Genomic DNA, 14,577 nt, shown 5'->3' with positions numbered 1-14,577 from the left:
CTAATTTACGCTTCATGTTATCCAAAATGACCCTATTAGAGGCTTCAACCTGGCCATTGCCTTGTGGATACCTTGGAGTTGAGAACAAATGGGTAATGTGGAACTCCTCATAGAGTTCAACGACCATTCCTCCAGCGAACTGTTGCCCATTATTTGAGATGATAACCTTAGGTATGCCAAACCTGCAGATAATGTTGTTCCAAATGAACTTTCTGACATCCTATTCTCGAATGAAGACAAGGGGAATTACTTCTATCCACTTCGTGAAGTAATCCGTTACGACCAATAAGAATCTGACATTACCAGGAGTGGGTGGTAAAAGTCCTACAATGTCAGTTCCTCACTGTGCAAATGGCCATGGGCTGGCCAATGGGTGCAGTTCCGTTACTGGGGCATGGATAAGCAAAGCATATTGCTGACACTTTTCACATTTGCGAGTGAAAACCTGTGCATCCTTTCGCATATAAGGCCAAAAGTATCCTTGCCTTAGGATCTTGAGAGCTAGTGTTCTTCCCCCAGCGTGGTTGCCACAAGTTCCTTCATGAACCTCTCGTATAACCTGTTCAACGAGGACGAAGGAGAGACATCTGAGATGAGGTCCAAGAAAGGACTTCTTATACAGATCATCTTCAATGAGGGTGAATCTTTGTATCTTTGCAAGCAGACGCCTTGCTACATTCTTATCCTCAGGGAGTGTCCCATTTTTGAGGTAGGACTTGTATGGATCCATCCAATTTGGAGTGGTGGCTGGAATAACTATTGTAACTGTGAGTGCTTGGATGTTGGATTTCTCTTGGAACTCTATAGGAATGGAATGAGACTCGTTGTTGCCTAACATCGAGGCAACATATGCCAAAGCATCTGTGTGTTGATTTTTGAATCGAGCCAGCTAATAAAATTGAATATTCTCAAACTTGCCCTGAAGACCCCTCACCAGTTCCAGGTATTTGGCCATTCGTTCGTCCCTAGCCTCATATCCTCCATCAACTTGGAACATAACTAGTTGTGAGTCACTAAAAACTGTGAGGTGTGTTAGGCCCAGGTCAAGAGCCATTGTGAGGCCAGCAAGTGTCGCCTCATATTCTGCCTCATTGTTAGAGGTGTTCCAACCCAGCTGGATGGATTTCTCCAGTCGCATGTTCTCAGGAGTAACTAACACAACTCCCACTCCTGCACCTTTGTCATTTGAAGACCCATCCACGAACAGTCGCCACCCGGAGCTCGACTCCCATAGGCCTGGATGGGCGTTTAGAGGTTTAGGCAGGATGCCCTCATCTGAACTGGATGTTGTTGAGTCGTACCCAGTGTAGGCTATTGGGAAATCTCCCAAGAATTCTGCTAGTACCTGACCTTTCTCTGAGATTCGTGGAACATAGATAATATAATATTCTGATAGTTGCACGGACCACTTAGCTAACCTCCCTGACCTGTTTGGCCTTTCCAGAACTGATCGTAACTGGTATTATGTGATTGCCCTGATAGTGTGGGACTGGAAGTACGGTCGTAACTTCTCTGCTGCAAAAACAAGGGCTAAAGCAACTCTTTTGAGTTTAGGATATCTTGTTTCTGCTAGTAGGAGCGTTCGTCTTAAGAAATAGACAGGTTTTTTAACCTTCTTTTCATCCACGCGTATTAGTACAGAACTGATACCGTAGTCAGATGAACAGAGATAAAGACCCAAAACTTCTCCTTCAATAGGTTTGGAAAGGATTGGTGGTGCCCCCAGGTATGTTTTGAGCTGATTGAATGCTTTTTGGCATTCTTCCGTCCATGCAAAGGAATTATTTTTTCTAAGTAACTGAAACAGAGGTTTGCACTTATCTGAACTCTTGGAGATGAACCTGTTCAAAGCTGCTAACCTGTCTGTAACCTTTTGAACCTCTTACATATTCTTAGGTGAAGGAATTTCTATGAGCGCCCGGATCTAATCTGGTTTTGCCTCGATTTCTCACTTAGTAACCAGATACCTTAAAAACTTCCCTTACGATACGACGAAAGCACATTTCGCAGGGTTGAGTTTCATGCGATACTCTCGAAGAACGTCAGATGCACGTTTCAAGTGGGAGAGATGATCTCCCCATTTCAGACTCTTGATTAGGAGATTGTCTACATACACCTCCACAATGTCTCCCATAATTTTTCAAATATTTTGTTCACCTAGCGCTGGTACATGGCCCTCGCATTTTTCAGTCCGAATGGCATGACCTGATAGCAGTACATCCCATCATCGGTTGTGAAACTTGCATGCTTGTGGTATTCCTCATGCAATGGGATCTAGTTGTCGCCAGATGACCCATCCGTGATAGATAACAATTCATGTCCAGCCGTTGCATCTACCAATTTGTCAATCCGCGCTAGAGGATAACTATCTTTTAGACATGCGTAGTTTAGATATGTGAAGTCGATACATATTCTCCATGACCCATTCTTCTTACATACTGGGACAATATTAGAGATCCAGGTGGGGAAATTGATCTCCCTGACAAAATTAGCTGCCTTTAGTTTTTCAACTTCTGCTTTTACCGCTTTGGACCTGTCAGCACCTATTCTTCTCGGTTTCTACTTAACTACTACTGTATCACTGTGGGCATTGAGTCAGTGGCATGCCACGAGGGGGTCAATTCCTGGCATTTCTTTGAATGACCAAGCAAACACGTCTGTGTGTTCTCAAAAGAAATGTATTAGAGCCTAACACTCTTCAGAACTCAACAAGGTCCCGATCAAAGTGGCTTTTGGCGAGCTGCCTCCCATAATTTCCACTTCCTCTAATGGCTCCAATGAGGGGGGAGCCTCTCTCTCTCTTTGGATCAGATCTGGGAGAGGGGGATCCAACTGTAATTGTTATTTGACGGGTTGCCCCACCTCTATTGGTTCAAAAAGGAGTGGGGACTGCTTCGTTGCCATAACGTAGCATACTTTGGCAACCACCTTATCCCAGCTAATTGTCTCAATTTTCCCATTGTGCGGGAATTTCAGACATTGGTGATAGGTGCTTGGAACAGCTCAGAGTCTGTGCAGCTAAGTCCTGCCCAAGATTATGTGATAGGGTGTATTAGCTTTTGCCACAACAAAGTTTATGATGAGAGTTACCGGACTAGTAGCTACGGGTAGTTGGATTTCTCCAACTGCCAGAGCTTTGTCCCCACTGAATCCATATAGGTTGGAGTTGGTAGCGACGATCTCAGAATCAGGAATTTGTAGCTTCTTGAATGCGTCGTAGTATATCACATATGCTAAGCTACCTGGATCAACCAATATGCGATGCAAATCATAATCTCCGAAAGGTAGTGTCAAAACAAGTGCATCTTCATGTGGGCTATGGATGCTACAACAGTTGGCCTCAGTGAAGAGGATAAGCGAATCTTTGTGGGGTACCGCATTGACCTGTGCACCTATACTCAGTTCGCTGTTCATGATCCTCATTTGCTTGGCGATGTGCATTTGATGTCACACGCCTTTTTCAGTGACCTGCCCACTTTGTTTGCTTGCCTTTCTAGAAATCATATTTAGCTAGAGGCGGCCATTGAGCGGTCCAGTTCCTAGGGGATCCTGAACTGACGTACTAATCTCCTCAGGTTGTACTGTGTTCACCTCTCCGTGTGCTACTAACTGCTTCAAATACCCCCTTTCAATCAGATCCTGCAGTTCATTTTTCAGGGTCTTGCAGGCTCTGGTGCTGTGACCCTTACTCTTATGGAATTTACAGTAGGTCCTTTGGTCTCTAATACCCAAGGATCCTGGCTTAAGCGAAACTGGCCATTTGAGGTAACTATGATTCTTGATTAAGTCCAGAACCTCATCTGGCATTTTGTTCAAAGGGGTGAAGTTTATGTCCATTGAGGGAAGAGCTTCTTTAGCTCCTTCCACTCGTAGCTTCTTTTGTCGTTTTTCATCTATGCTATTGGTTACATTTTGGTACTGTCCTCTGGGCATCCGTCCCTTTGACGGGGATTCATCCCTTTGGCAGCCACGATTACAGTCTCTTTTCGACTTTTGAGAGGAAGAGTTCCCCTCTCGAGGGGCCACAGGAGCTGTCCGACTAGCCTTTTTTACTTTCGGACGTCTGTTCAGGACATCCTCATCCCACCCCGCATGAGTCTCAACCCTGTCTAGGAGTTCCTCTAAATCACGAGGTGGTTTCCTGGAGAGGGATCCGAATAAGGCGTTATTTTCATCCAACCCTTGTTTGAAAGCTATTATGGTAGTTTGTTCGTCGCAAGACTCTATCTAGATTGAAATTTCCATGAATCGTTGCATATAGGACCTCAAAGCTTCTCCGTCCTTTTTCTTTATGTTGAATAATATGTCAATCCGCTTTAGTTGGTGCTTGTTGCATGAGTACTTGTCTATGAAGGTCCTAAACATTTCTTCTGAGGACCTAATCTACCACTTAGGTAACCTGTGGTACCACTGGAGCGTAGATCCAAACAGGGAAGCTTTGAACTCTTGACACATGACGTGGTCATACCTTTCATATTGTCCCATGGTTACTCGATATCTGAATACGTGATCAACCAGATCTGACTTGCCATTGAAGACACTAAACTTTAGTTGCTAGTAGCCGCGGAGGTAAAGCTTTCTCATTATTCGAGATGTAGAAGGAGATCTGCCTACCCCCATTATGGCGGATTGAAGAAAGAAGTCTTGCATTTTTCTCTCTTTGCCTATCATCCGATGCATCTGACGTATCAGGTCATTCTTCTCAGTTTCCCATGCAGCTTCTTTGGTGGAATGTTTCTTGGTCTGAGCTTTTTTCTTGTGTTTAGGGTCGACATCACGATCCTGGTCAGTTGACACTGGTTGGATGTCGTATCCGAGTCCTCATCTGAGTTGTTGTATTCTGACTCAGATGTCTCGCATCAAGCTAGGCCCCCGCACGCACCTTGGTTTCTTTGCACTACCACCTTCTGGAAGGCTGTCATCATCGAGATTGATGAGTGGCTCCTTCCCTGTGTCAAATTGATACAAATACCTCAACAGCTGTACTTCTCGTTCAAGATTGCTTCTTTGCTGTTCCAGAGCCTGTACTCCCTATCTTGCCTGAATAGACTCTAGGTTGGTGAGGACAACATTCTCATCATCTTGACGCTCTTCCTGAGCGTTATTCCTGGGGCCTGCACCGAGAATAGCTGGTCTGTCGGTGCTGGTCATAGGTCTTTGGAGGGGGGTTATACGCATCATGGGGACCGATGTTCTTCCCCCCCCCCCCCTTCAGGTATCTCATGCTTTTCTTCTCTCACGGCGACGCTGTGCGTGGTAGCGCCACCCTTTGTTTTCTTTGCTCCTGCCATCACAATAGTAAGAGTTTTTAAACTAAATTAGTCGTTTGAATGAATGTCTACCTGCTTTCGTCCCCACAGACGGCGCCACAAGATGTAGGGGAGTTTTAGAGTATCCCCTGATCTTCCTCTGTGCCTTGTGATCCAGAAGCTTTGACTGAGTAGAGAAGGGATGAGATGATTGTGAGTTCAGGGTTGAACTGCCTGGCGACTGCCTATGTATCTCCTTGTTTATTTAGGAGAATCAAACCATATTTTGCGTAGTTTCTAAGAGTGAATCCCTATGGTTTATGTAGGAAGAGCTATGAGAGTCCTAGGGTTAGGACTGTCCTCACCGCTCATGAGTTCCCTTCCATCTTAGGACTCTGCCTTCCTATTACGATTCCTCTCCTTATGGAATTTTGAATCTAGACCATATCTTGTGATAGGTAAGTTTCCTTATTGATCATAATGCCCAACGTGTATGGGACGATTATATCTAAAAGGTAACTCCTAAGATATGTCATCACGATTCCTTCCTTATCATCAGAGATCGCCATCTTCACTTTCCTTCTGTTCCGGAACTATCTATATCAGTTCCTAACGACTTGGAGAACTGTCATACTTAGAGGCGGTCAGCCATGTGCCTAGCACATGTCCACTAAACACTCGTGCTTAGCACGAGATCACTTATCCACAGAACTGATCCAATGGTCCTCATCTCATTCTGGACATCTATAGTCTTAGATTATTTCCCATACACGTGTCATCTGTTCAATGACGGGAAATCCGCCTTACAGCTATCATTTCCGATTCATCCAAAAGCTCTACCAGCTGTGCCTCTGCCTTGAAACGCGATAAGAAAGTTTTAAGAGATTCCTTCTATCCTTGCTTGAGTTGGAACAAGACTGACACTTGCTTTGGCTTTACTCGTTGATGACCATAATTGGTCACAAACTTTTCCTCGATCTCCCTGAAGCATGATATCGATCCCTCTTGCAGAGTGTAGAACCATTTCAAAGCCTTCCTTTTCAGACTTGAAGAGAAGGATTTGCATAACAACGAATCTAGATAAGTTATTCCTTGGTAGAAAGAAAATTGTTGTCGGTATCCAAACAGATGATCCATAGGATCTGACGTCCCATCATATTGAGTATATTTAGGAATCTTGAACTTGGGTGGAATGGGCATCATCTCGACACTTTGATGTATCGGGTTCCTGCTGACATCATCTGCCAACCTTCTTATCGATGCTGAAGTTTTCTCAAGAAGCTGATTACCCAACTACTTTCTGCATCATTTCTTGTATCATCTCTTTGGTGATTGACTGTGGTATCAGAATTATAGGTATCGACGATACTTCTCCCATTCTTTTGTTTCTTGCCGATGCCTTCTCTGTATAGTGACTAACTAACTTTGAACTACAAGCCTCCTCCTCGCCCACATGGGGATCTTTTAAAACCTAACTTGGACTTGCATTTTTCATCTCTTGATTCTCTTTAACTAATATATCATTCTGTTTTTCCACTTCCCTCAACCGCTTCAAGACTTCTTAAAGTGAAACTTCTACTTCAATGTTTTCTTCTTGATATCGCGTATTTACTGAAGCTCTTGTATTCCTTGTTTGTGATTGATTATCATTATCTACTCGCTTGCTATTTGCTCTTTTCTATGGAGCCATTACAATTCAATTCTCAATCCACTACTCACCCTTCTTTTACTTCAAACTCAGAAAACCCACGGATTCGAAATCGAAGAAGAAGAAAACTTCAAATTTTCTTGTTCTCAATGCACAAACGGCGCCAATGTGATGTCTAAGAACAATCTTTGGATGATCGATCTAAGATCACACGAATTACTGTTCGTAATTGAAGATGAAAGTTGGAAATGTAGTTTGAATGAGGTTGAATTGAATTGAATAATCAATACGAAGTAAGCTAAAGTTTTTTATTTGAGCAACAATGGCTATTTTAAAATCACTCTATTTTTCTCTTTCTCTCTCCTATTTTCTAACAATTTTTGTGGGAATGTTCAAATGAATCTTTTTTCTACTCTTTCAGTCTTTATATAGTCTCTTCAATTAGCTTTGACCCAATCAACTTATGACACGTGTCCATTGTCTTCCTCCTTTCTTTCTGGCAATGCCTGCAAGTGTTTAAAATAGCCACAAAATATACCGAGATATTGATCCTTATATCAATATCTCGAGTTTTGAAATATCATATAAAATATCTAAAGGTACGATATTTGCCCACTACAAGCGGTATCTTAGTTGTGGCCTTATTTCAAATGTTGGGTTTACCAATTTGAGGACTTTCATTTCAAATGTTGGGGCACCCATGCCACACAGCACGTTGATGACCCAAATGGTAGCTCTTTGGACAACCTCGTGCCGCAAGAGTGTTTCCGTATCTTTAGAAGGTGATTCAGAAGGAACCAAAACTGGGTTGTCAACACTCACTGGACCAATGACCCATATATTCTTCTTAAATTGAGATCGTAATGAAGTAAATACTACTAACGAGAGAAAACCTAACACCAAATGTGTCGCAAGTTCTAGCCTTGCAACAAACAAATAAGATGTGTACCTTTATGACCAAGTAGATGGGAGCACCAATGCCACGCCTCACTGTGCATCTACCTTATTCGAAAAGCATTGCTTCCCACCGGAATCAGAGACGAACCTATAGAGAAAGAAGATATTAAGGGTTCACCTTCCTTTCGGCTTAACATGAACTAAGAAAATCTTAGCGTCAAACTATGCAGGGGATTGAACCTTTTTCTAAGCTCTCAGCAATGAAGTGTTTGTAAGTACCCTCCGTTCTACACTACAGAGCACGTGTCCACAAGGCAGGACGTCTTACTCCAGCTCGTCCCACCATATCAGATCGTACCAACGACCCTAACACCCGTCGTTACTAAAGGCAAGATTTGACCATGCATGGAAGGATAACAACTAGCGCAATCCTGGAGCTCAATCAACGCAACAATCAAGGAGTCATTTACTTTGTAACATCAGAGTAATGGAAAATCATCAAGATAGCATACAAGGTGGATCTGCAATCCATAACAGTTCAGACACACATCTACAAATAGAGAGAGATGAACTACGTAAGGCTTGATTCAAGTTTACCCAGAGAAACTTGATACGTAGGCAACTCTTGTCCCAAGAAGAGTGCAGCCATTTCCTATCCAACAGATCATCAGGTCGTAGTCCCAAAATAACCAACATCTACATTGGCGCCGTCTGCCGGTTCATTTCCTTAAGAAAAAAGCAACCACTCTTTTCTTAAGCTCACGAAGCTGGTCAGCAAAACCACAATGGTGCCCAACATACAAGCATTGGCAGACCAGATGAAGACACTCCAAGAAGCCTTCATCACTTTGCAACAGGAAAACCAGACAATGCGAGAGAATGCCAACTCCAACACCAACAATGGCACCACAGAAGCCGGGGAGCACAACACTGTTGCAGCCCTAGCCAACACCACCAATCAACGTTTAGAAGACTTCGCGCAAAAACTAGAGAAGTCAAGCGAAAGAGCCAGTGCGATCTAGATCGCTCAAAAAATGCTGGAGACATACAAAGCATCACCATTCATCCAAGATATCAGAGACAAACAACCTCCTTCAGAGTTTATTCAACCAAAGTTCGTTGTAAAGGCGGTACCTCTACCAGAGCCAGCGAGTACGTAGCCGGTTTGGCCAAATCCTAGCACTATACGGCCATCCCGACTCACGACTACCGAAGTGCAAACTTTTTCGGCCAGTTTAAAGGGCGGAGCAATAGATTTGGTTTTACACACACCTTCAGATTCGATTAACAACTTTGTGCCTTGCTAAAACGTCAGAAGCGAGTTTGTCCACAATGAGAAAGAAGTCGCCGACACGGACTCCTTATTCCCATTTCAAGCAAGCTCATGGCTTAAACGATCCGGGCCTTCTAGGGGCGTTTTTTAAGAAGGACCTACTCACTCGATGGAGTCGGGGACTTCGATGGCGGTTTTGCAATTTCTGCATTCACAAACACCCTCTTGGATGACTCCGACTTAGCAGGGTCCCTCATGCGCAACAAGCCAGACACCTCAGCTGACCTGTATCACAGAGTCGACAAATACATCAAGTACGAAGAGTGGATGGCCAAGTGCAAAGGCAAAGAGGTCTTTGCAATCAGCAACGAGCCAGACCCCAAGGAAAGCAAGCAATATTCAAACAACAAAAACACCAACAACAACAAGAGATCCAACGCCAGCAAACCCTCATACACAAAGAGGGAATTCTCCAAGTTCTCCAAGATGCCAAGTCAAATCCTGAAGAAGATCTACACAGCGCCATACTTCAAACCAAACATCAACAAGGTAATAACCATACCAGAGCGTCCATACTATCATTTCCACAAACTCCACCACCACAATACCAATGATTGCTGGAGCCTCAAGAACTACCTCCAAGACCTAGTGGAGGAAGGCAAATTAAAAGAGTTCTTGCTAGAAAGCGATCTGAGGCACAAGTTGGATGCCAAACGCCACAGAAGTAGGAGCCGCAGCAATGAACGACTTGCCAACAACCGAAAATGAAGGCGGCGATCAGCCAGGGGCGATCTAAGTCTCCGGTCGGTCAAGGCACAAACAGAGACAACCTCCCTCCAAGATGAGGACAAAGTAATCAACATGATTCTGAGACGCCTCAAATGAGCTAAAACCCTCAGTCGGTAGAAGCCTTGAGGAAAAGTGGGAGCAATTCAAGAAATCTACCATTTCTCACATAAAGCCGAGATGATCAACCCCACCAACCCTAAGAAGACAACGATAATTTCATTCACAGAAGAAGATCTAGACAAGGTGTGCCTACCTCACAATGATGCCTTGGTAGTGCACGTCAAGATCAACGGTTGGACGGTCAAAAGAGTCCTCATCGATCCAGGGAGCTCATGCGACATACTAATCTATCAAACTTATAAAGACATGCACCTGCCAGACTCGGTGATGATAGAGTCCAATGCACCGCTCTACGGATTCAATGGAGATCGTACAGATGCCATCGGAGACGTAATCCTACCAGTCTCCATTGGTGAAAAAGAGGACATGGTCAAAACATCAACACGCTTCAGTGTTATTGATATCAGGTCGTCCTACACTGCCATTCTACGACGCTATTGGATCCACAAAATCCAAGCTATTCCATCAACCCTACACCAGGTCCTACGATATCCTGGTCCCAGAGGCATCATGAAGCTCAGAAGCAACCAACTAGAAGCTCACCGATGCAATCAGGTCAGCATTACGACCTCACCCAAGCCTCAGGTCGTCGAAACCAAAGACGTTCCAAAGAGGCAGGATCCTCAAACATCCAGCCCTCCAGCAGCGGCATCAGAAAAGCTCAAAAGAAAACAAGCTCAAACTGTATATGTAGGGACTGACTTAGACCCCAAGCTCAAAAGAAAACAAGTCAATTTGGGCACAACTGATGACCTAAAATTTGTATATGTAGGGACTGACTTAGACCCCAAGCTCAAGGAGCAGCTTGTCAAATTTCTATCTCTCAATAAAGATATTTTTGCTTGGTCGTATATCGATATGCCAGGAATCGACCTGCAAGTCGCTTGCCACAAGTTAAATGTAGATCTAAACAACAAGCCTATCAAACAACGACCTAGGAAGCTAGCACTCAAATTTCAAAAAGCCATCAATGAAGAGATAGAAAAGCTCAAAAACATGGGATTCATCAGAGAAGTCGAGTACCCGACCTGGCTTGCTAACATAGTAACCGTTCCAAAGAAGAACGGTCGTCACGACTCTGCATAGATTCAATTAACATCAACAAAGCAGCGCCCAAAAGGACGACTTTCCCTACCAAGAATCGACATATTGGTAGATCAAACTTGCGGCCATGAGCTTTTATCATTCATAGACGCATATAGTGGGTACAACCAAATACCACTAGCAGAGGAAGATCAGGAAAAGACGTCCTTCATAACGAAGCAAAGTACATTCTGCTACAACGTCCTACCTTTCGGCTTGAAGAACGTAGGAGCGACCTACCAAAGACTTGTCACCAAAATGTTCAAAGACTTGTTAGGAGACACTATGGAAGTCTACATACACGACATGGTGGTTAAAAGCGAAAAGGCAGGTGATCACATCTCCTACCTACAAGAGGCCTTTGAACAACTTCACCAAAACAAGATGAAGCTCAACCTAGCCAAATGCGTATTTGGAGTAGCCTCAGGGAAATTCTTATGTTACCTCGTTTCACAAAGACACATTGAAGCAAATCCATAACAGATACGAGCTCTCCTTGAAATGCCAGAACCAACCACAAAGCAACAAATCTACAAGTTATCTGGCATGATTTTAGCCCTCAACAGGTTCATCTCAAAAGCATCTGACAAATGCAGACCATTCCTGCAAATACTCAAAAAGGGAGTAACTTTCACTTGGACAAACGAGTGCCACAAAGCCTTCACCGACCTGAAAGCCTATTTATCAACTCCACCCGTCCTGTCCAAACTAGAAGAAGGAGAAACACTAGGGCTGTACCTTGAAACGACCGACTTCACAATCAACTCAGTTCTCTTTCGAGAGCATGATGGAGTCGAGAAGTCGGTCTTCTTCACCAGCAAGACGTTGGCAGATGTAGAAAAGCACTATTCCCCCATAGAGAAAGCAATGCTTTCTTTACTCTACTCAGCTCCGAAGTTTTGACCTTACTTCCAATCTCAAAGCATCAAGGTCATCACTGACGTACCCATTAAACAAGTATTGAGTTCTAGCAACAAAGCAGCCCGCATGGCCAAATAGGCTGAAGAACTAGGAGAACATCACATCGAGTTCGTTCCCAGAACGTCTCGCAAAGACCAAGTCGTTACTGAGTTCTTGGCAGATTTCCCTATAGAAGATATCAACTGGGAACCCGAGCCAATCACATCACTCCATCAAGAAGCCACCCCAGACACATGGCACCTCCACATAGATGGTGCATGCAATAACAGTAGCAGTGGACTGGGGGCTGTATTAACTTCACCAAAGGGAGCCCATCTACATAAATCAATAAAAACCGAGTTTGCAATGTCCAACAACGAAGCAGAATACGAAATGTTAATCACAGGGCTCCGAATGGCACAACAACTACAAGTCTCAAAGCTTAAAGCTTACAGCGATTTCCAACTAATCGTAAAGCAGATCACAAAAGAATATGTCACAAACGGAGCAAACTTGGCAAAGTATGATCAAGTCGTTTATGATATAATCAGTTCGTTCAAAACGTTCTCCTTAGATCATATTCCTCGAGACGACAACAGACATGCAGACAGCTTGGCCTTCCTAGCCTCCAAAACACAAGAGGCATGTCCGACCACAGTCTACATCGACATTATGAAATGACCTACTTACCAGAAAGAAAATATCAACAGCCTCACAGATTTCCAGCCTTCATCTGAAGAAGAAATCAATCAATCTTGGATGGGCCCATTCCTTAAGTTCATCTTACATGGTGAGGTCCCATCAGAAACAAAGCATGCCCGTGCAATACAACTCCGAGCCCCAAGATACACAGTTATCAAAGGAAGACTGTTCCGCAAATCTGCTGGAGGACCCCTCCTAAGGTGCACAACTCCAAGGGAGGGACAACTTATTTTCGACGAAATCCATAAAGGTGAATGTGGCAACCACGCAGGAGCAAGATCACTGGCACACAAAGCAATAGCCGAAGGATATTATTGGCATGGCATGCATATCGAGGCAAAAAGGTATGTTCTTAAATGCCTCTAATGTCAAAATTTTGGCCACAATCAATTAAGTCCAGCAAGGGAATTGATCAACATAGCCAGCCCATGGCTGTTCCACATATGGGGGCAAGACATCATGAGACCATTCATCCCGTAAAAGAAATCAGGGCTCAAATACGTCCTAGCAGCCACAGATTACTTCACCAAGTGGGTTGAAGCAATCCCACTAGTCCAAGTTAAGGAAGTCAACGTAATCAACTTCATCTGGACTAATATCATCACTAGATTTGGTCTACCCCACAACCTAGTCATGGACAACAGAACACAATTTGTTGGCACTCAAGTCAAGGATTTTCTACAAAAATGGTGCATCACTCAAGCATTTTCTATACCTAGATATGCACAACGCAATGGCCAAGCAGAGGCCACCAACAAGACCATCAAAGAAAACCTCCAAAAGAAGCTGGAGAGTAAGAAAAACCAATGGCCAGAGCAACTAGAAAACATTCTATGGGCATACATAACAACAGCTAGATCCAGTACAAAAGAGTCTCCTTTCACACTTTGCTTCGGAACGAAAGCAATGATACCATCAAAACTCACAATCATAACTACACGTTCTAACATTGTTGAATCAGGAGTCAATGAAAACATCTTGGCAAAAGAAGTGGATCTCCTAGAAGAACGTATAGAAGCTGCCGTAATATCCCTAGCTCGGTATCACCAAACAATCCAAAGTTTTTACAACAAGAAGGTCGTCCCAACATCTTTCCAAGCTGGTGACCTAGTCCTCAAAAAGACTTTAGCACTAGCCAAGCTCAACCCAACATGGGAGGTCCCCTACATTGTAGACAAAGTCGTTGGAAATGGCTCATATTGGATCAAAACCCAGCTTGGTGATAGGCTTCCCCGACCTTGGAATATAGCTCTCCTCAAGCGCTTTTATCAATAAGTTTTTTTTCTTTCTTTCCTCCAAGTACATAAGTAAATATGAATGAAATCTCATCAACATTTTGAGTGCAAATATCATTTTAGCATTACATAAGCACCTTGCATTTAACACTACGTAACTTGACCTAGGACATCACAATGTTAGGTCGGATACCAAAGAAGGAGTTTAGAATGACTCAACAACAACAGCCACGCAATGGTTAATTCCAATCAATTCAAATCAAGGTCCCCTAAAAGGACCCTAAACCAACCTAACACCAACGCCAGGGTTAGGTATGGTTCAACTGTAATTGCCACTTAAAGGCCAATTATCCGACAAATTCAATCTAGGGGACCCCCAAAAGGACCCCAAGTCAACTTACGACCTCACAAAGGGTTTAAGGCAGACTCAAATATAATGGCCACTCAAAGGCTAATTATATCAATCAGGAGTTCCCCCAAAAGGAACAAATCAGGGCGTATACCTGACACAAAACGAAGCCTAGGTGCCAACTACGCAAAGACATCAAGTCATACTCAAACGCTCTACGACCTGTACTTTAAAGACGACCTAGCAAAATCAAGCGAAGACATCGGGACTAGCAGCACTATGCAAAGATTGTGTCGTCAAACAACAAATTAGTAGCAACAAAAGCAATCACA

The 14,577-nt window shown here is 43.6% G+C and overlaps 1 protein-coding gene across 1 annotated transcript; it reads right to left on the bottom strand.

Moving 5' to 3' along the window:
• Positions 1–2,947: 2,947 nt before the first annotated feature.
• Positions 2,948–3,423, bottom strand: LOC147496492 (uncharacterized). The gene is made up of 2 exons (XM_086562590.1): positions 3,091–3,423; positions 2,948–3,025 (listed from the first exon to the last, which is right to left on the bottom strand). Exons 1-2 carry the CDS (start codon positions 3,421–3,423, stop codon positions 2,948–2,950), a joined length of 411 nt encoding a protein of 136 aa, XP_086418716.1.
• Positions 3,424–14,577: the final 11,154 nt, after the last annotated feature.

The sequence above is a fragment of the Coptis chinensis genome, chromosome 5 (assembly GCF_015680905.1).
Source record: "Coptis chinensis isolate HL-2020 chromosome 5, ASM1568090v1, whole genome shotgun sequence".
Lineage (NCBI taxonomy): Eukaryota > Viridiplantae > Streptophyta > Magnoliopsida > Ranunculales > Ranunculaceae > Coptis > Coptis chinensis.
This window is presented reverse-complemented; position numbering and strand designations above follow the sequence as displayed.